The sequence below is a fragment of the Taurulus bubalis genome (genome assembly GCF_910589615.1).
Source record: "Taurulus bubalis genome assembly, chromosome: 2".
Taxonomy (NCBI): domain Eukaryota; kingdom Metazoa; phylum Chordata; class Actinopteri; order Perciformes; family Cottidae; genus Taurulus; species Taurulus bubalis.
The window spans coordinates 21,164,495-21,186,962 of record NC_136590.1 but is presented as its reverse complement, the minus strand read 5'-3'; the positions used below and the strand labels follow the sequence as shown (position 1 = coordinate 21,186,962).

Here is a 22,468-nt window from a genome sequence, read left to right as displayed (position 1 = left end):
GAAACATAATATTTAAGATATATATAAGATATTAAAATCCATGAAACAATGGATTTCATGCTTTTAGCTATATTTGATGATAGTGAAAGTGGTCATGTTGATAAATGCCTTTGTTGCAATGACTTTCCCCTCTGGGGTTTGATAAAGGTGTATCTTATCTCAGAGTACTTCCTTCCTCTTTTGTGAAAACATCTTAACGGTTATATAAATTGTCTGGTGTCTTTTCAAATTGACTGTTTTCATTTTCACAGATTAAATCTGTGTTTGTATGTTGGTGCACTACAATAAACATAGTAGAGGAAACTTACAAATTAAAAAGATGTCAGCAAATAATAATAATATATACAAATATGAAACATTTATATATGTTTTGAAATGTAGACAAAACCTGTAAATTCTAGTGCTGTAAATATTGTGAAAAAATGTCAGATACTCTTGAGAGCGAAAAATGTTTTATTTTGAAGGCGCTCACCGGAAGTGCAACGGTTGACGGTTGGTGTCCGTATTGACGCTGCTGCATGCGGGCTGATCGCATCGCATTCCAATGTGAGCGCGATGTGACCGCTGTGCGGACTTTTTACGCCTCCTGAACCGTCCTCAGTCTTTATTTTAAAAGGACTAGAACATAATAAAAAGGGAAATGTCCAACTTGAAGGAGGCGAGCACGTGTCCTGACGGCTACAGGGCTCTGAGCACGAGCGAGCTGCGCGAGCTTTTACAAAGCGACGACAAAATGGACCAAATCCTTCGGCTCAATGAAAAGGTAAGGCAGGCACGAGCCCCCCCCCCCCCCCCCCCCCCCTTTTAAAAACAACCAAAGTGCCGCTTTAATCCTTTTTAAAAACCCGCTTTCTTTTTGCCGTTCCCGGCTCGGCTCCGAAGTGTTTTGCGTTTAGGTCATTTTTAACGTGCGGGGGTTGCAACGCAAAACCCAGCCTGACACGGCTCATCGATTGTCTGCGTGGCGAGCGGTCGGATTTTCCCAATTTTCGTTTTCCACGAACCCCCCGATGCCCCTAATATTTGTGGTGAATTAATAGTTACTGGAGCGAAGCTGAAACACGAAGAGGTCCGTGAAAGAGACAGTTTTATTTTACAAGCGTCCTTAGTGTACAGGAAGCATTACAGCGAGGTGTTGAAGAGACGACCCCCCCCCTCTATACGTGCCGTTAAGTGCTTACGCCAAACTCCCTTTAAAAATACGGTGAATTAAGGGTTTCTTCATCCGTTAGAGGACTTGCACGTGGGGTACAAGATCCCTCAAGTGGACACTATACTTTCTTTAGGCATACTGTTTCATTCGGCATTACTTAATTAGTCATAGAGGGACTTATTTCAATGCAATTTCAACTTCTAAAACTGGTCGTTTAAAAAAAAAAACCTTTTGGGGCTACATGATGACCTCCCTGCCGCAAAGCCATACTGAATCCCTCTCTCTGAGACACACACACACACACACACACACACACACACAGACAGTGTACCAGTGGCTCCCCCAAACTTTTCCATGGGCCCCATTTTGATTAGGTTTGCCTTGGAGGGGGTGCTCAAACAGAAAAGACATCTCAGTCAGGATTCAGATGCATGTCTTTCCCAGCTCTGGGTGGAGGAAGAACAACTGTGTGTGTGTAGGGAAACAGAGCCCTGGGTGGGATTGTCATCGCCATACATGTTCTCACTGTGATTGTGCGTCTAAGGGGATTAAATAATGAAGACCTTTGAGAACCACCTTTGCCAAAAAAGCAAGAAGGTCCTGTGATTTTTGCTGCGGGGGGAAAAAAAACAACAAAGGCCGACATTACTCATTGGCCCCTGGCTCTTGGACGCCCAGGATGTGACATTTGAAACCTGCTCTGACTGAATGGGGATGATGGAGCCACAGTGGTAGGATCTCACCAAGAGGACACACACACACACACACACACACACCATGAGCGTGGGGGTGTTTTAGCAACTATCTGTCGTCATAAACTAATAATAGAGAGCTTGTGTTTGTTGCAGAGGCCGTTTCCTGTAATCTACTTCCCTGTACACATGGAGTACATGAAACGTGTACTGTATGGCTGGCTGGTTCTCCGTAGGGGCCCCCCGAGAGCCGGGTCGCTTCATTAATCTCATGTTGATGATGAACGTTATGTAAACCGCCCACGGCGATTCATCGAGGGGCATTCTGCATGTTCTCATTAATGACTTAAAACGCACACCAGGAGCCACGTGTCGCTTCGTGAAAGGTCGCTCGTAAAACACATCTGCAGCGCTGATGGTCAACAATAAAGCAGTAAAAACTGGTGTTTGGTCAGTCAGTTTTGTTGACCTTTTGTCTTTTGATCTGATCATATTTAAACCACATGTTGTATTTTGAGAAAAGTTAGAGAAACCACTCTTGTATCTATCCATTAAATGTCAAACTGGAAGCTTTGGGGCAGTCTTAAAAAAATAACACTAAACAAAAGTAAAAATCTAAAAATTCTACTTTTTACAGGATACATTTTTGATTATGTGAGATATAAACATGAACAACCATTTAAAAAAACGTAAGGGTCATTTGCATGAGAAATTAATGCAAAAATCTGCAATTACGAGCTGTAAACATGGACATAATATCTACACAATGTGGATTGATGAACCGTTTGCCTGTTTACACATGCGGCGGTCACAGTCACACACATTAGCATGTATTTGGAGTCGTGTTTCTGCCCACTTTTCTGCTGTTTTTGGTGAGAAATCGGACTCTTCTGCTGCTAAATGCTCCTCTGAGTTGAGGTTGTGTTGAATGCAAAGCGGGTTTTCTAAAAGAATTCAGACACCTTTTCACCCATCACCAGTGTTGGGGGTAACGAGTTACAAAGTAATGGATTACAGTAACGATATTACTATTATACACTCACGTAAAGGATTATTATATATTATATTATATTGATAGGATAGGATCTTGCAGTTGATGGAGATTTGTGGGACGCACAAAGCTCCCGTTCCACCACATCCCAAAGATGCTCTATTGGGTTGAGATCTGGTGACTGTGGGGCCATTTTAGTACAGTGAACTCATTGTCATGTTCAAGAAACCAATTTGAAATGATTCGAGCTTTTGTGACATGGTGCATTATCCTGCTGGAAGGTAGGCCGTGGCATTTAAACGGGAAGTGACTCAGTGCTAGCAGGAGCCCCAGCTGGCTACAGCGGGGAGCTAACGGGGACTCTGACCGAAGGTAGTAGCGGCTCGTAACCCGACCTTTACGGTAGATTGTTCATGCAGGAAGTGGCGTGTGACTCGCGCGATTATTATTGGAAATTATATTAATTAATAATAAATTATTATTGAAAATAAAGTGATGAAAGGGTCATGATGTTTGTCCATGTATCTTTGCAGTTAATTTGGACATTTGCTTAAAAAATGGAACGTAAAGTAACTAGTAGTGAAGTTACTTTTCAAATGCAGTAACTAGTAAAGTAATCTAGTTCAAATTTTCAGAAGTAACTAGTAATGTGTAACTAGTTACTTTTTCGAAGTAACTACCCCAACACTGCCCATCACATAGTTGTTTCAACATGTAAATATAAATGTAAATACATCGATCATAGCGGTGCAAAAACGTCTCTCAGCTGACGCGTCGCATACAGAATTCTCTTTCATGGAACAGACTTTCTGCCACCCGTCAATTTTCCCTCTCAGAGCCAAAAGTTAAATCGATGGCCTCGGACTGCTGAAGCCTTCGCTCTGAGATGAAAGAGAAACTCCTCTTTCGGGCGTTTGTGTAACGCGGTCAGACGTGTTGAACCACAGTCACCGGTGCAGAACTCCCAACACTTAAGTGCTCCCCGAGTGTCATTTGTCAGCGACGGTAAACACTGTCAGCCCGGCTTTACAGCTACTCAGTCCTCGAAAACTGCAGCAGCTGTTGTTTGATAAACGGGGGGAGGGATTGAGCCAAAGCAGGAAATGGAGTGTCCGTTTTGACCGCTTTTTAAAAGAAAGTGGGACCAATGACTGAGCTCTGTGTGCGTTATCGTTTCAGTGTTTGCCTCATCTCTTTCAGCTCTTAGACGGGCCTTCCTTTGACTACAGGGCGCATTCTGCAAATTCCTCTGAACTTGGGACTCGAGCATCCTTCTGATGACCCCGTAAAATGTGAGACAGATGCACCGCACAGCGCCGGAACCCGGCCGAAGCGGCCTTCAGGGCTCTAAGTGACTGACTGACTGCTGAAAGAAAGCAGTCAAGAAAGGTATCCGGCTGGGTCGAGTCACAGGAATGCGACTCGGTGGGGCAGTCAAAGAGGATTCGGATCTTTTTCCTTTTTTTTTTTTTTGCAGGCGGGAAGCTCACAAAGTGTCTTTGTCAGCGCCTGAGAGACAGACAGTTTCTTTACAGTCGTGCTGACGACTTCAAGGGTGTGGCATTCATTTGAATAATTTATAGCTTTCTTATGGTCTAGTGACAGCGATTACCCAGCAGCCCCGGCCCCATTTACACATAACAGCCCCAGACCATTATCTCTCAGACCCCCAACATCATGTTTAACCAATAGACATCTAGAAATGTGACCTTTTGACCATGAATTTCTTTGTACTTTTTCAGGCCCAGTATTTCTATTTGATACATAAAATATATCACAGGCTTTTTAAATGGAAAAAGGCCAGTACTTTAATTAAAAGAATTAATAATACTCCATTACAAGTCCTGCATAAGTAAACGTTCATAAGTTGGCTATAAGCAGCAAAATTCACTTAAAGTGCAGAGTGTTAAAGTACTCGTTCTACAGAAATTTACCCTCTAGACCAGTGGTGTCAAACATACTGCCCGCGGGCCGGATCAGGCCCGCCAGGGGGTCCAGTCTGCCCTGCGGGAAAATTGTTAAAATTACAGAAAGAGAAAAAAAAACAGCTGAATCGGGAATCAAATCCCAGATCCTCTGATTGAAAGACCGTCATTCTAACCATTGAGCCACAGACGCAAATGATTGGAGCCCTGACATTACTAAAGATATTGCCCAACTGCAAGGGAATCAGCAGAGGAGAGCCCAGGCAGGTAAACAGTGGGCTGATGTCTGAATTTTTGGTCTTTATGTTTCTAGTTTATTGTAGAAAGACCTCCAAATAGGGTTTATCATCCAAAAAGCTTCACAATGATTTAAACGTACAGAAATATTGTCATTATGTATGCGTTAATATGCTGTGATTTGACTGGTCCGGCCCACTTGAGATCAAAATGGGCAGCATGTGGCTCCTTAACTAAAATGAGTGACACCCCTGCTCTAGACGGATATGTTATTCATACTCATTGTTTGCCTCAGTGTTGACATTACTGGCTCTTGAAGCTCACTTTCCAAAAAAAAGCATCGTTCTCGAGCTCAACGACACAGAGGCTCAAAGGGTTTTATTCTAATACACTTTGATTTTGACTTCTTTCAAAAAATCTATCTGTAAGCCAAAAATAATTCAGTTTCCAAAAGTGACCTACTTTTAAAAGTCTTAAGATGACAGGCAGCGGTTGATATCGGAGAAAAGGGACGGTTTCTAATGGTCAATGTCGATGTATAATATAATAACATAAGGGGACAGGTGGGTTCAGGAGCTTGTACCTCTGTTGAAGTCTAGTTTGACCAGTGATCGTGCCGGTGGTTTGAGAAGCAGTGCTTTTGGTGTGATGGCCGTCGTGAATGTGACCGATTGACCCTCTTCCCTCATTCAGCAGGTGCTCCTCACCTTCAGGTGATGCAGCGTCCTGTGCAGCCTCCATTAGCCCGCTCGAGAGGATAAAGTACTGTAAATCCGGGTTATAAGCCGCAAAAAATTTCTTTTCTTTTTCCTCAACTTTGACACGTGCAGCTTGAATATCGGTGCGGCTAATTTGTGGATTTTTCCGATTCTAAATTTAACAGCAGTTGCGGAGATATACGGTACAAAAACACCAACTCTACAGCACTAGCTCGTGGTGGGAGAGGCAGGGGTTCCCTCACCGTCAAAATAAAAAGTATTGTTAGCGCTAGCTGCAGCAGCTAGTGTGGTATTTGTTATAAATGTATGTTGGTACATTGACGTTACTACATCACATATGTTCAATGGATGTTCATAACAAATAGTATCGTACATTTAGGGACTTAGCACCCAGGGTGGGATTCAGGTGGGAAGCACAACCTGTGACGGGGCTGCAGCATCGGGAGGTCAGAGCATGGCGGCCCGAGGAATAAAGGAGTTACAATTAAGAGCAGTTTGTTCTCGCGTCTCATGCGTATTTAAAAACACGACAGCTAGCTCGACACTCGACTCGGGACGCGGGCTTGTTTATGATTAAATACGACTTTTTCTTACAATTTTGTAGATGCGGCTTATAAAAGGGTGTGCCTTATAACCCGCGTTTTATGGTCGTCCTTCTACAGCAGTTGTTATCAGACACCCAAGCAACTGCAGTGGATTTGTTTCTGCTTCGGCTTGTACGGGGAAACGAGAACCGCTGCAGCCGTTTATTGCAAGGTGCCAACACAATCCTCCCGCCATATAGAGGCAAAGTCCCGCCCCTTCTGGAGGACCAGCATTGAAGCTTATTCCGGGAAAAATGTGCTGTAGTCAATTGATTTGGGCCACAAATTACTACTGTACTTTTTTTTTGAACTACGGTCCCACGAAGGACACCGAAAAGGGGTAGAACTTTGCCTCACTATCGTAGAGACACAACACATTCACATGGTCTCTTCTGCATTACTCTGTGCCTCTAAAACACTGTATGTCTATAAAAAGTCAGGAAAAAGTGAAAAAATGCTCAATACAATTCCCCAGAGCTCAACATGACATCTTCAGATTTCTTGTTTTGTGATATTCCATTTCCAAGGATATATAATCGAGAAAAGCAACAAGTCCCCACATGTATTTGCTTGAGAAAATGTCTTAAAGCAGTGAATTCGTTGCATATATTTTGATATGGGATCAACTCTAATCTCCAGTAAACATGGCTAAGAAAATGGTCACCTTCCAGGCCAAACGAAGTAAGTAAACATAAATACACACAGTGTAAGATAAACAAGGTTTATATCCTCCCACTGCAGATATGAAAACATATTTATTCCCACAGAGTTAATGGGTGTCCTTCAAAATAAAAGCCTAATCCACATGAATGTGATAAGGATTTCTAACATCCTGTAGATAATTACACAGCTGAACCACATGCGTTATGGACTAATCTAACATTTGTTGACTCAGTTTCAGGAGCTCCGAGTGGACCGAGAGACGCTGCAGACGACCAATCGGAGCCTGGCGGAGGACAGCCTTGCTCGGCGGCCCCGCCTCTGTAACGGCAAACTCCAACTGGCGGAGAAATACCGGGAACTGTCCAACCTGGCAACCACGTGCTGGGAAAAACAGAGTCAGCTTGGTGAGTTTTGACCCAATGCTGAGGAGGAAGAGAAGGAGGGTGGGAGGGAGGGTGGGTGATGTGTCTGGTTTCATTTGGTATGCCAGTGGACGATAACTGTCGAGACATAAATCAAGAATGTGGTTGTGATGACATGGTCACTGGTTCTGAACATTCCCAAAATACGTTCTTCTGTTTCTCAATGACCCTTATGGGGACCCTTTTTATATCGGGTCACAAGGTACAAATCAAGAAAAAAAACATGGTATAAATCACAAAAAAAACATGTTAGGTATCAAATTAAACATAAAGGTCAGGGCTACAATCATATATAATCCCCATGTACAACCTTTAAACGTAACTCGAACAATAAATAGGGTTAGGGCTTAAAGGGCTACACCGCGGACTATTGTTGTCGTCGTTATTTACTTAAACGGCCTTAAAACAAACCAAAAGAAGGAACGGTTTCACCACTTTCGGGGTGAAACGTCTTCGCGACATCCTGCCGTGGCGCCTCGTTGCAGACAAACCGCCCTCAACCGCACGCTTTGTTTTTCTTCCCAAGACTCTGAAAGCAACGTTTTCCATCACTTCTGACTCGCGATGACACTCAGAATGAATGAATGCAGAGAATGAATGAAGGGACGTCTGGCCTCGTAGGGAGCACGCGCAAAAATCTTTTTAAAAAAGCTTCAAAGTGTCAGCGAGACAAGCCTTAAAACCGCTCAGCGTGAGTGCAGTTTTTCTTTGGTCATGGGAACGAAAATGGAGCATATCAAATGCCAGCAGGAAGCTCGCAGCGGTGTCAAGGAATTTAGCAGGGTGAAAGGGGCCTTGTCTTTGTTGAGGGCAAGTCATGCTTTTTGACGGGGCAGCTATAGGGCGAGCACCGGAGGATGTCTTCTTAAGCCTCAGCTCTAAATTTTAAGCCTGTGGGGCAAGCTTTAGAAATTCCTTCGCCGTGTACAGAGCCAAGCCGAGAGCAGGTGATAAAATAAATCCCGCCGCATTAATTACCAGAGGTAATGTCAACCGCTACTTATTTATGACTGTCTGGCGTGAGCTTCTATGGAGCAGCAGGCCTCCGGGTTTTTCAGGTTCGCTGCACTGAAAAGATGTTGCCAGAATCTCTGCGCCTCAGCTGCTGGCCGGTGATGGAGTCGGGTGGAATGTTTAAACTTCCTGTCAATGTGTGCGAGCATTACACAGATGCTGTCCCACCTCTCCAGCAAAGCCGGATGGGCGTGGGTACCGTCCTTCCTCCTGTTAAGCATCTGATTCTCATTTGCAGCAACAAGGGAGGAGAAGGAAAAAAGATGAATGAATGAATGAGGGCCTCGCAGCAGAGCGGATCAGGGGAGACAGCTGTGTTATTTAACGCATCCTGCCGTTTGGTGGACGTTGCGCTGTGATCAGAGGAAGCTGAGCCGAGTCATGGTTGTCGCTCCCAGGTGGAGTTTTTACCGTCGACAGTTACAGACAGTTTTCTCACCACTATTATTGGCATCTATTTCCCGTTTGCTTCTTTCTGCCGCTGGCCTTGTTGCTGATCATCGGCACTGATTTCTAAACCATAAAGCAGGGTATGCTTAACGGGCGGGGCTACAAGGTGATTTATGGGTCGCTACCAAACGCATATAGAGCGACTCTACGTCACTCCTCCTGAGTCCAAATATGGTCACTTCTGTTCATTGTTTGCAGGAAAAGAACATGACGACGACTGTAATCCAAGTTGGCGACAGTGAAATCGTCAAACTCAAGGTTTAAAACCAATGTCATCATGACTACGTCTACTTCTTATATACAGTCTATGCTTCACACACACCCTGTTCTTTTAAAGCCCTGTTTCTTAGAAAATTATACATATATAGTCCTAATTTGCGGTTGCCGCCAGCATTGTTTTCTGCACCGATTTGTTGAAGGGAGGTTGCGTGGTGGGCGTACAAAGCGCCGCACTTCGGCGCCTGAGGGAGGGATTGTGGTTTTGGTTAAATGTTAATCAAGTTGGTTTTGTGTTTCGAGTCACTGTTGCATTTGTCAATATCAAACCAAAGCCACCATCTTTCCCGAAACCCTAACAAAAGACTTAAAAGTGGCAGACTCAAAGGTTTTAAATTCAATAAATGTTGCATTGTAAGTATTACAAACTTTGTCTCTGGAGACGTTCCCGTAAATAAATGCTTTATTACCACTACACATAACCTTAAAAATACTGCTTTAGATGCTATTGTATTTGTAAGAGCTAGTGATGGTGAGATGAAGCTTCCTGAAGCATTGAAGCTTTCCATCCAATTGGTTCGCTTGGGGTCGAAGCTTCATGGAGCTTAATTTGCTCTACTGCGCCACCAAGTGGACAATACATGTAAAACAGGCAGTGATCATAACGACACCATGGCTTTGGTGTGTGTGAAGCTTTAAATTGAATAAATTATGTTTGTGACGCCAATACATCAATTATTAACTTACTAATATTGTGTCTATCTTTATGATATAATGGCGGGGTCAAAATCTAAACTCAAAACCAATTGGGAGAGGGTTGTGATGTGACTGTGGGTCAGTGGTTAGAATGTCCGACTTTCAAACCCACGAACCATTTTCTGAATCAGTCACGTGGTACGACCGGCTCGCGAGGCTTCGAACGTCACCGCATACGTCATCGACACAAGCCTCGATACGCGCTTCACCAAAATCTACCTGGATTACTCGACACGCGCATCGAAGCCTCGACACGAAAGGACACATCACTAGTAAGAGCGGATTATTGTAGAACAAGATGGGTTGTCCTTGAACATTTTGTGACTGAGCATTAAAAAGAAATATAGAGATATATAAAAAAGCAGGATTAGGTATCTATTTTGCCGCAGGCCTGTTTTTAATGTTTAAACGGGTCACATGTTGACGGCTTCAGATCACTCTGAGATATTTTTGGTAGAGCGACATGTGCTATTTAAAACATCGGCATATGGTGTTACCGACTATGACTCAAAGCGTACGAGCTCCTCTCTGCACTCGTGCAGTTAGGAGTCAATATAAAAAACGGTTATTAATCCAGCTATTCCAGGCGAGGGCATTTCCATGCATGTTGAAGGGGTCGGATGGATCTGTTGTATGAACTACACTAAACAAAAAAAAGAGTTTTGTTTGTGGTTTCCAACCAGAAATACATGCAAAAGTGTGTAAATGTGAGCAGGAATAGCCAACTATCTTCTGATCTCCAGGTGGAGCTTAACTCAGAGTTACTTCCAAGTAGGGCTGCAACTAACGATTATTTTAATAATCGGTTGATTATTTTTTTTCGATTAATCAGATAAAAAAGCAAAAAATCTAAAAATCATTCATTTCCAACCCTTTATTCAAAAACAGAAGTGACGGTACAAATTCACAGTGCAACAAATGTTCAGAAAGCACAAACAGGTTGCTCCTTGAACATCCCTGAGCTGTTAAAATAAAATAAAAATGGACCAACACTAAAAACATACACATGTATGTTTTTTTTTTTTTACTGTAATTGATCTCCTTGGAGCAGAGGCTGCTTTAGCATGCCCTGCTTTATCAATATGTATGAAACACTGGGAGAGTGGGAAGCTGTACTGCTCCTTTCACGTCTGTTTGGACCTCAACCTCCAGGCCCAGCTCCACTTCATCTCGGCTCTGCATCAAGCTGCGCTGCATATAGAGTCCTCTTCCTTAAACTATTTCATTCTGGGCCTCTTACGACCACGAAATCACGTTGTTGGCTAAACCCAACTACGTGATTTGATTCAGTCTACTTTGAGTAAAAAAACAACCTGCAGCCAGATCCGTCAGTGTGCCGATTAAACGTTAACGAGTGACAGCGTGAACTGAACCAGACCGGGGGGTTACGGCATGTTTCACCACGTTACGGTTTTCTACAAGCAAGACTTAACTGTAACGGAACATAAAGTAACTTTAACGACAATACACAACCCAAACACGTTAGCTAACGTGATAGCAAGCTGACTAGCTTCCATTAAAAACAAGTTTGAGGGAAATGAAGCCGCTGTAGACATCTTAACGCTGATTGGCCAAGACTCGACCCGTCACATCCAAGATGTTCTATTTTTGCTAAGATCACAACCTCAGCGTTTCTCAGTCTCTCACTCCAATCTCAGACACGCTGGCAGCCAGTTGCTCTGCGCCGGTCTTTTTTTTTTCTCCGCGACTTTATGACTGCCGTAATAATCGCGCGACACAACGAATCGATAATGAAATTCGTTGCCAAGACTTTTGCTAATCGATTTTATCGATTCGTAGTTGCAGCCCTACTTCCAAGGCAAGAGACATTTCATATACTGCATTATTTTGTGGGGTTATTGGTTGTATTAACAAAAAGAAAAGACTAACTCCTCCAATCTGAAGTATTAAAGAAGTGTATTAAAATGGCTCCTGGAAAGTGGAGCATATATGGACATGACCGTGATCGTTTTTACGTTAGCAACTTATTGACGTTGGTGCCATTGAGTTAAGAATAGATTAGGCAACATGACAGCAGAATAAACGGCAGGATTTCTCCTACAATTATAAGACTGCAATTTTTTTTTTTTTTTTTTTTTGTAAACGAGCCTCGGAGCCCATTTTAATTGTTTTGGTTATGTGATTTTATTCATTCAGTATATTGTAATATTATTTCACAGCTCTATTCCAATGCATGCATATTCTTAAGATTTTAAAAGTTCCCTGTTCTATATTCTATTATATTAGCGTTATATCAGTGGCATATAATGGTCTTAAAATGACAATACCTGAGAAAACATATCGTCCAACAGATTGTTGCGAACTGGCAGAGTAGCGTAGCTCCTCCCTGTTTTGACGAAGATCATAAGATCATATTAACATGAAAATAGTGCGAGACTTTGACAACTCGGTAAAAACTTTAACACCATTTGTCGGCACAAACGGCCTCAAATTTGATCAGCTCAGTCAAACCAGCGACTATTTTGTCGCCACTGAATGTTTTCAGCTGTCGGCCTTCTCCAGTCTGCTGACAAGTGACCTGACAAGCACCTTTTGTCTGTTACGGTTCCCTTTGTATCCCTGTAATGCATGTGCCAATCCATGCTTTACAACTTTCTGAAAAAATTTGGGGCTCTTCGTCGATCTCCCAAGCCCAACCAGTCAAAATAGGGCCTCTGGTGTCATACAGCAAAATGGCACATCCTGCCCTTACAAGTCAATATAAGTACATTTTTCATGTTTATGACACTATTCCACAATAAATATGAACATAAACCATAAGTATGACTCAAAAGTGACTTGGAAAGCACCCCGAGTTTTGAAAATATGCCATTTCATATTGATAGCATGAAGCTACTGAATCCACCATCCACCAACGCCAAATCCGCTGAGAAACCAACCTTCGCCAAGATATGCACAACATTGCCATTTATGTCCTGCAAAAAACAAAATTTGACTTACTTATGGCTGAAATAAGATTTATCAGGCCTTGTTTAGACTCTTCAGATTGCAGGCAGGGGAGTGGACACTTTCAGCGTTGGCCGAGTTGGACACGATCGCTCGAAAATTCTGAACTCAAATAATTATATAAAATACTTAACTTCACGCAATCAAACCCAAACTTCATTCAGCATTCATTAATATAGTTACGATATAATAAAATAACCGTTATTCTTTTTTTTCTTAAATTTTTTCCTTTTCTGTGTACTATCATAAACTAATATACCACTAAGATATATATATATATATATATATATATATATATATATATATATATATATATATATATATATAAACGTATTATGTATACTCACAAGGGTTTTTTGTATATTATAGCTTTTTAAATTATTCAAATGAACCTTGGGGTTTAGGAGATATTCAGTATTTAGCTGAATGTAAACCATTCGCAATTTTCGCCATTAATTTGGCTAGGGTTTAAGATAATGTATAGATGTTCTCGTGACAACAAAATATGTGAAAATATGATATGAAATCAAACTTTAACCTGCCAACCTCCCAGTAATGCTGCGTTCACACCAAAGGCGATGCAAATTTGACGATCGACCAAATTACATACAAAGTCTATGCACAGACGCGATAGGTTGCGGAAAAGTTTTTTTTCCGCCGGGCAGCATTAATGAAGCATTTGAGGCGGTGCGGGTTGAAATTTCCCAACTCTGGCGAAAAAATTTCGGGACGCTGAGTCAAACTGCTGCTGGTCTGCTGCTGAAGTAGCGCTGGTAGCGGCCGTCATTCAGACGCTGTTGTGGAACTACGGATAATATTATGAACCCAGACACGATGGAGTTTGATGTTCCGACGTATGTGGAGTTTACACAACGAGTATAAAGCAGAACTAGTGGTTATTTCCATGGTGGATGGAGGAAACTAACTGTTTTTACGGAGATAAGCCAGACGCTGAGTTGGTGAAATTCACTGAGCTGTGTGCGGCTACGGATGGTGTTATGAACCCAGACACGAGGGCGTTTGATGTTGCGACGTTTTTGCGACTTCCACAACAAGTATAACGCATAAATAATTGTTATATCCTCCGTGGTCGATAGCGGAAATGATAGCTCTTTTCACGGCCATATGCAACAGACATAAGCCACACCCCCTTTGACGTGGCGCGAATATTCGCGCCACGTCAAAGGGGGCGTGGCGCGAATATTCGCGCGTGAACACACTTTTATTGTCGAGCGAGTAAACACGTTTGGTGTGAACGCAGCATTAGTCCTCCACACCAGTTGAGGACAAGTAGAAGTCAACATCTGCTCATCCTGCTGCAGGTCTGTTCTCGCTCCATCTTGTTTTTCATTCTTGTATTTGTGATGTTGGGTGTGGTCATCAAAGTGGGATTATGAGCTTTTTGTTGCTTTCAAAGCTGAACTAGATGAATATTGACTTGTTCTGGAAAACGCAGCTTGTTGTGCAGCCAGACAGCGAAGTGCACGTGTGCTGACGAGTAACAGAGCCTTCTGTTTGGTACTTTCCATCTTTGGATTTGAGTAAAAGCATTTTACTTAGTCACTCATGAGTGTTAAAGATCTGAATGTTTCTTTGTGTCTTTGTAGATATTTTATATATTTATGAGTAGGGATGGGTATTGTTTGGGTTTTTTCCGCTTCCGGTGCTAAACCGATACTTTTAAAACGATACCGGTGCCTGAAACGATACTTTTTTTATTGCCATGGTAATTTTTTTTCTTAAAATTGAACAATATATTAACTGTTTAAAGTATACTTTACATATAAATAAATACATACAACACACTTGTCTTGAAACTACAGCTTCAAACCTTTTAACTATAAACAATATATATTAAAAAAAAAAGAACAGACACAAGCATCAGGTGGCCTGATGGGACCGTGTGCAACAGAACTCAGACACTGTTGGATTCTACAAACTGCTGCTTTACTGGACTACACGTCATCATTAATATCAACTTGAGAGATTTGTTCCATCAAGGAGAGGACGGACGTTCAAAAGCTCGTGCTCGTGTCTGCAGCGATCTCTGTGTGCGCTCACTGTGAGTGTTGTGTGAGCGCTGGAAGCCCCGCCCCTCTCTGCATGCAGGCGGACAACTGAGTGGAGGAGTGCGCTCTGATCCGCACTATTTTAATAGTATCGATGCATCAAAATCCTATCGTTTTTAACGTACGGGTACTGCGCTACCTTTTTAGTATCTATATACCGTGCAACATTACAGAGTAGTGTAAACAAACAAAAGTATTTAAATCGGCTCAGGCACCGGAAGAAAGCACTGAAATCTGCGTTGCTTTTCGGTCCGGTAGGTACCGGACGTGTTGGAACCAGTGCCATATTGGCACCGGTTCTCGGTACCCAACCCTATTTATGAGACGCTTTGCTGTCAGGTCAGATTCTGGCTGTCAGACAAAGCACAAGGGGTAAAGTTCCCATCTTCCCCCTCAAAGAAAATGTGTGTTTGATACCCGTTGGAGGCGTTTAAAGCTTGGTTGTGCGCTCCAACATAATTGGCTGTTTGCTAGTGGGAAGCCGGAAAGTGTTGATTTGAGGAAGATCAAAACCATCTGTTTGTGGTCAACATAGTTTATGCTTTTGGTAAAATAACCCTCCTGGGTTTCTCAGATAAAAGCCAATTTCTAAATGACAAATTTGACCAATTTAGCTGACGTTGTTCTAAGATATTTCCTCAGCGATACACGTAACATTACTCATTTAATAGATCAACAGCTTCGCAGGTCCTATTATGTTAATGATGAAGTATAAACTGCAGTGTTTAAACGGCTCTCCTCTGGAGCTGCTTCATCTAACATTAAGTTCACATGCTGAGAGGACGAGCTGCTCCACAGAAGAGCTGCGCAATTAATCAGAATTTCGAAAAATCAAACTTCTGCAATTTTCTAATCGCGGGAAGAGCAATATTTGTAGGAAATTCCATTCAAAATAAAATATCATGGTCCTGGCCGTCACATTATATTTCACAGACTTAAGAAAACGTCTTTGTTCAAGACAGATCCCCACAAAAACCACACCGTAATCATCACAAACATGAGAATATAATAAATGATCTTTCCCTTTTTAATGTTGCAAATCATTTGCGTAATATCGGTCAAAAGTTCGTTCAGCTCTACTTCACAGCCCTGAATCATCGCGCAGATGGCATATTAAAGAGGAACTGAAGCCCAGAGTTTGGGCTGAAGGGCCTTCTTCTCTCTGAATTTAACAAAATGCCTCGAACATGAAAAAAAGCATCAACATTGGACCTCAATCCATCAACAACGTTACTAAATACCCACATTTTTCACACTGTGTTTTCAGAGTTCAGATGTTTGATTGAATCACTTTGTGAATAACGGCTGAAGAGAATAAACCCAAATTACGAAACCAGGTTTGGTTACCGAATGTGACAGTTATCAGCTGTGAAAAAATTTTCCGGCTCAAATTGTCCCTTGCTTTAGCTCGTTAAGACGCTCATTAATCATGTGAGTCGCAAATTGAAGTCCCATCTCTTTCAAAACTAAAAATTGATCTGAAATCAAGTATTCATTCAGTTCCAGGCACACTCGTATTCGTACTGGATTGGTGGGACACTCGCACAGTGGGGGGGGTTTGATTTGGAGGCACAGTGGGGAAACTCCTACTCAGCCCTTCCACTAACCAACAATGGAGTGAGCAGTGACATGGAAGAACGACTGGCAGGGACCCTGGTTTTCCTCTTGGGAATGAAAAAAGATGTTGGAAAAATCGATCGACTATGAAGATGTCAAAGCTGCTCTCATGAGTTCTGGCATCAAACGGCTGTCTTTAAAAAGCTGCACAGGCCGAGGAAAAGATCACCACTCGACTCAAACGGCAGCGGCTGCGCGGAAAAATAACAGAAGTCATGGCGCTGATCAAAAACACAGATATCACGATCTGTTCACGAGTGTTCTTTTTCTTTTCTCCCGCTGCAGCGTGACGCCGTTCAGCCGCGATTTCATGAATGAACTTGAATGTGTTGCACTCTGCTTGTTCCACGCAGAGCTGCAAAGCCGTTATCACGTCTGTGTTTGGATGCAACGCAAAGCCTCTCGGGTCTGCCGTGTCAGCGGAGGACAAACACGAGGCCGGGAGCACCGCGGGGGTGTAAGTCACTGCTGACTCGCTGGCTAATTTTCAAGCCTCCGATACAGCCGTGCCCTGCGAGGCCCCATCTGTAATGCTGTGACCTATTTTGTGTATAATCGGCAGCAGGAACGCCTGGCACATTAAACTGCATTTATTCACTTGATCTCTCTCTCTGTGTGTGTGTGTGTGTGTGTGTGTGTGTGTGTGTGTGTGTGTGTGTGTGTGTGTGTGTGTGTGTGTGTGTGTGTGTGTGTGTGTGTGTGTGTGTGTGTGTGTGTGTGTGTGTGTGTGTCGTGGCATCTCCAGCTGGCGCTCCATCAGTCGGTCGCATGGATATCGCTCAAAGCCTTTTTGATCGACCGGAGACGTCGGTGGCAGGTCAGGCGTGTGTGATATTTTCCTGATATTTCTGAAGCGTGCAGAAGTCTCTAAACGCTTCACTCTCTCGCGGTCGATCCGCGCGCCACATGGAGAGCGGCAATGAGGGACGAATGTAACTTAAGTGTGGAAGTGAAACACTCTCCCACGAGTAGTTGTGTTTAATTAGGCTTAAAAATATATCTTTGATCTATAAATAAATTCTCCCCGTGTCTGTTGTCCACAGCTGATTTCTGCTGTATGAAAACAGCTGTCTGAACACAACAGATGTGTCAACAAGCCACACATGTTGTAGGTGCAGTGTCACGGTGTGATGCCATTACTCTCAACCATCCGCTGTGTTTACCTTCATTAAATCACATGCAAATGACACGAAACTGCTACAGCACACACACACGCACACACACACACACACACACACACACACACACACACACACACACCCCAGCCAGACTGGTCCATTATTGTAACTCACTGTCCTGCTTCTTTAAGCGGAAGTGATCTGATTAGCGGAGCTCGTGTTTTTTTCTTCTTGAAATGCTGTCGCATCACATCAGTTACGATGTGACAAAAGAAGTTGTGACTGAAATAGCATCGTGTTGATGTGATTATATGAGTGGCTTTGTGCTAATAAAGTTCCGCCTCTGGCTGCAGATTTACCTACACTAGGTGTGCATGTGTAAACAGGAAGTAGATTGGATGACTAATGGTTAATAATAAAAGTTTGTGTTGGATACTTAAGATCTTCCACTATGATCTTCACTCAAACTGACCAATTTCGTGGGAAAAAGAGTATGTTTTATCTTTGAAACTTGGTTACATCGCAGCAGGTCTTGCTCTATATGTCTCTCGCTCTCTCACACACATCAAATGTACTTTAAAACGAACACTTGCAAATCAAAGTTTAATTGATTATGGGTCAATACATTTGTGGCTGGAAGTCCCCGTCGTACTGCAGAACATTTGCTTTTGTTCGTTTAAGGCAGGGGTATTCAACTAAAATGTTAAGAGGTCCAGTTAGAGAAATTTTCTTGAAGCAAAGGTCCAGAAGATCATAATGTCTAACTATTTAGTGTGATATATATTTAAGTAGCCTGGTAGTTGTATCAACATCTGCATGTAATCAATACCTTTCAAATCAAATGAATTCAGTACGATTAAACCACTTTTATACAATATTTATTATCACGTAACATAGAACTGGACTTATGTGTGACTGCAGATATGTATAATGTTCTCTCATGAACTAAATAAAAGTAGGGCTGCATTTTAAAATAAATACAAAATGAAAATGGTGCATGTAATAATAAATAATAATAATCAAATAAAGTGCTTAACTTCAGAACAATTAAATAAAGGGAGGAAAAGCTTAAATGTCCCCGTTTCTGTTTCAGTCTCAAACAATTTTACAGATAATAAATCTCAACACATCTTAACAATTTAACAGTTTTAGAGCATCACTCTTGCATCCCACTCCCCCACTTTGTTGCTCAGTGGGAGAATTGAGCTCTAGCTTGTCCTGCCAGGACTTTAAACCTGGGCTTGAATGGAGTCAGGGCCATTCTCATGCACATGTGGAGGTGCTCATTGGTGAGCCTCGAACGATATTTATTTTTGATGATATTCATCGTGGAGAAAGCTGCCTCGCAGTTGTAGGTGGAGCCAAACATGGTCAAGATGTATATGGCAACTTTCCTCAGACCTGGAAAAGCTGTCTCAGGGACCGTTTGGAGCCAGAGAGTGGAAGGGTCAGTTCTTAGAAACTGGTTGGCTCAGGATCCTGATTGACTGTTCATATTGGGCTGTGAGGCCACTTATTTTCTGTGATCTCACTTCGGATTTGAGTGGGTATGTTTGTTCAAAAACATTTATGTTTTGTCTCATAATGGCGTTTCACATTGCCACTTTTAATAAGTGCTACGGTTTCTGAACATATAAGACACACTGGTTTTGTGCTCCCTGTGGGAAGCATGAACAGAAATGAGTCTGTCCATTCCGGATTAAATGCTCTATTTTCGCTGTCAACTTTTCTTTTTTTGGAGAGCGACATTTGTTCCTTATGTTTATCTCCCTTTCGCTGTCTCACTCGCCTTTTTCTCAACTTTCTCCGGCGCAGTCGTCCTTTTCTCTCCCTTTGTTTTTAAAATGTATCGCTATCTTTCTTTTTATTTCTACCGTTTCAATGTGTAACCTGCCTCTAACTTTTTCATCTGTCTGCGCAGCGCTGCCTGTTGAGACGTAATGTTTACCGCCGAGAATGCATAGATTTGATTGGCTGAGTCGTATCACGTGGGATGGCTTAACTCGCATGCAATTGGTCTGTGCGTTTCCACATCCGCTAAACCACTACCGTAAAGACTGCAAAAGCTGCGCCGCGCCGCCGGGTAAAAAAATAAAAGCGCCCTGTCAGGTTTTAAATCATAACCTTCTGTTTCGGCTTGCGGTCCGGGTCCGGATGGGATGGCCTCTGGGTCCGGACCCAGACCGCGGTCCGCCAGTTAGTGACCTATGGTTTAAGGTGTCTGCGTGGACGTCACAATAGTTGTGCAGAACAAAATAAGCGTGAATAATAAAAGGAAAGTCCTCCATCGGCCTCCTCGAACCGTAACTTCAAACTCACCTTTTGATCGTATTTATTTTATCTTTTAAACCTTCTGAACCCCCGCCTTCGTGGAGCTCTTCAAGTCAATATAAGTACATTTTTCATGTTTATGACACTATTCCACAATAAATATGAACATAAACCGTAAGTATGACTCGAACGGACTCGCGAGTGACTTGGGAGAGCTCCCCTGATTTTTGAAAATATGCCATTTCAGATTGATAGCATGAAGCGACACAGGATTACCGTAGTGTTTTGGAATCCTTATGCCGTGTTCACACCAAAACAGTCGCGAAATATTCACGCGTCCAGATTACATGTTAAGTCAATGCACAGCCGCGTTAGGTTGCGAAAAAGCGGATTTTTCGCCGGGCGTCGCAATAGAGGCGAAACGGCGTTGCGAATATTCGCAACTACGCTTTTTCGCCGGCGTTCAAATATTTCAACTCCAGCGAATAATTCGCATGACGCGGAGTTGCGAAAGCCAATCAGCGTTGAGAAGCTCCACCCGGCATCACCGCCGTTACTGAATGAAACTGCTGCAATGCTGAATGGCGGAAATAGTAAATGCTTTCACAAACACGGAGATAGAAGCTCCGCCCGGCATCATCACCGTCCTGCCGTTACTGAATCAAACTGCTGGCCCGCTGAAGGAGCGCTGGAAGCGGCTTCATTCAGACACTCGTCCTGGAGGAGTCGGAGCTGTGTGTGACTACGGATAATGTTATGAACCCAGACATGGGGGCGGTTGATGTTCCGACGTGTGTGGGACTTCCTCAACAAGTATAAAGCAGAACTAGTGGTTATTTACCTGGTGGATGAAGGAAATAGTAAATGTTTTCAAGACACATAGATAAGCCCCGCCCCCTTTCCCCAGCGACGGTTGCGAAAAAACGGATTAACCACATAGAGCGAATTTTTCACCTGCGGCGCGATATAGGCGAAGTGGCGTTGCGAAAATTCGCAACTATTTTGGTGTGAACACGGCATGAGAGCCTACTGAATCTACCAATAATCCGCCAAATCCGCTGAGAAACCAACCTTCGCCAAGATACGCACAACATTGCCATTTATGTCCTGCAAAAATAAATAGAAATTGACCAGGCTTATTATTAGAAATACTTCACTCAATCAAACCCAAACTTTGCACGTATACTCCTAACATATAGAGGTAAGTTATATACATTATTATAGCTTTTTAAATTCTTCAAATAGACCTTGGGGTTTAAGAGATATTTAGTTGAATTGAAAGCGCATACTAATTATTGGATGCCTGGTGTAGCCTCCGGAAGAACTTAGTCAAACAACTTATTTATTAATTTTCCTTGATCACAAGTAAAGTAACAAGTGCTGCAATCGCGATAGCAGGGAGTCGTCCAGTCAACACGCAGGTTGACCGTACAAAAAACACCTCGAACAGCCCAAAGTTAGGCTCTTTAATACACGGTTTTCCGTCATGAACATCTAACATTTCTATTGGCTCTAACTTGTCTAAGGGGGGATCGTGTCCTCATCTTTTCTCACAAAGCTGGAATGTGCAACGACCAGTCTGCTTCCCTAATGTCAATATACTGATAAACAGGTGTGGGTGTTGTAGAAGCAGCAGAGCCTCTATATCTGCCACCTGGGACAGTTGAACCATTTTTTTACTCTGCTCTCTTTCTCCGGCGGCTCCGGCTAGTGATGGTGAGATGAAGCTTCCTGAAGCATTGAAGCTTTCCATCCAATTGGTTCGCTCATGGGTCGAAGCTTCATGGAGCTTCATTTGCTCTACTGCGCCACCAAGTGGACAATACATGTAAAACAGGCAGTGATCATAACGACACCATGGCTTTGGTGTGTGAAGCTTTAAATTTGTTTGTGAAGCCAATACATCAATTATTAACTTACTAATATGTGTCTATCTTTATGATACAATGGCGGGGTCAAAATCAAAACTCGAAACAAATTGGGAGAGGGTTGTGATGTGACTGTGGGTCAGTGGTTAGAATATCCGACTTTCAGTCAAAGGATCGGTGTTTCGAGCCTCGGCTCCGTTAGTCCATGTTGATGTGTCCAATTTGTTTTAAAGTAAAAATAAGACCTTTTCCACAGTGCTGGGCTTTTTGAGACTATTTCGCCTGCTTTATAAAATACCCTTTCACAGACACAGATGAAGCTTGGTACAGAGAGGAGGGGGGGAAATCCATTGAGTTTCGCTGCCCCTTATATTTCAAATCGCACGGCAAACCCACGAACCATTTTCTGAATCAGTCACGTGGTACGGCCGGCTCGCGAGGCTTCGAACGTCACCGCATACGTCATCGACACAAGCCTCGATACGCGCTTCACCAAAATCTACCTGGATTACTCGACACGCGCACCGAAGCCTCGACATGAAAGGACACATCACTACCTCCGGCGCGGTCTATTAACATGTTGACATCAGCTGTTTGCCGAGAGGCTGCCGAGAGGTAGCCGCTCAGTGACTGCGACTGTCACATCGATCAATGTTTCCTTTCCCGCAGTTCTCCAAGAACACGGTGGAGGTTTGGATTCAGACGGCTGCCAAGGACTTTTAAATGCTGACTCTGA

General features: G+C 42.9%; 1 protein-coding gene across 1 annotated transcript in view; it reads left to right on the top strand.

Annotated features, from left to right (window-relative positions):
• Positions 1–640: 640 nt before the first annotated feature.
• vps37d (VPS37D subunit of ESCRT-I) overlaps positions 641–22,468 on the top strand; it is a gene marked incomplete at both ends in the record, with an annotated part of 34,076 nt that continues 12,248 nt past the window's right edge. Inside the window, 2 exons of the mRNA XM_079214466.1 lie at positions 641–763; positions 7,197–7,368. Coding sequence (XP_079070592.1) covers positions 641–763; positions 7,197–7,368 — 295 coding nt within the window. The remainder of the gene's footprint in view (positions 764–7,196; positions 7,369–22,468) is intronic.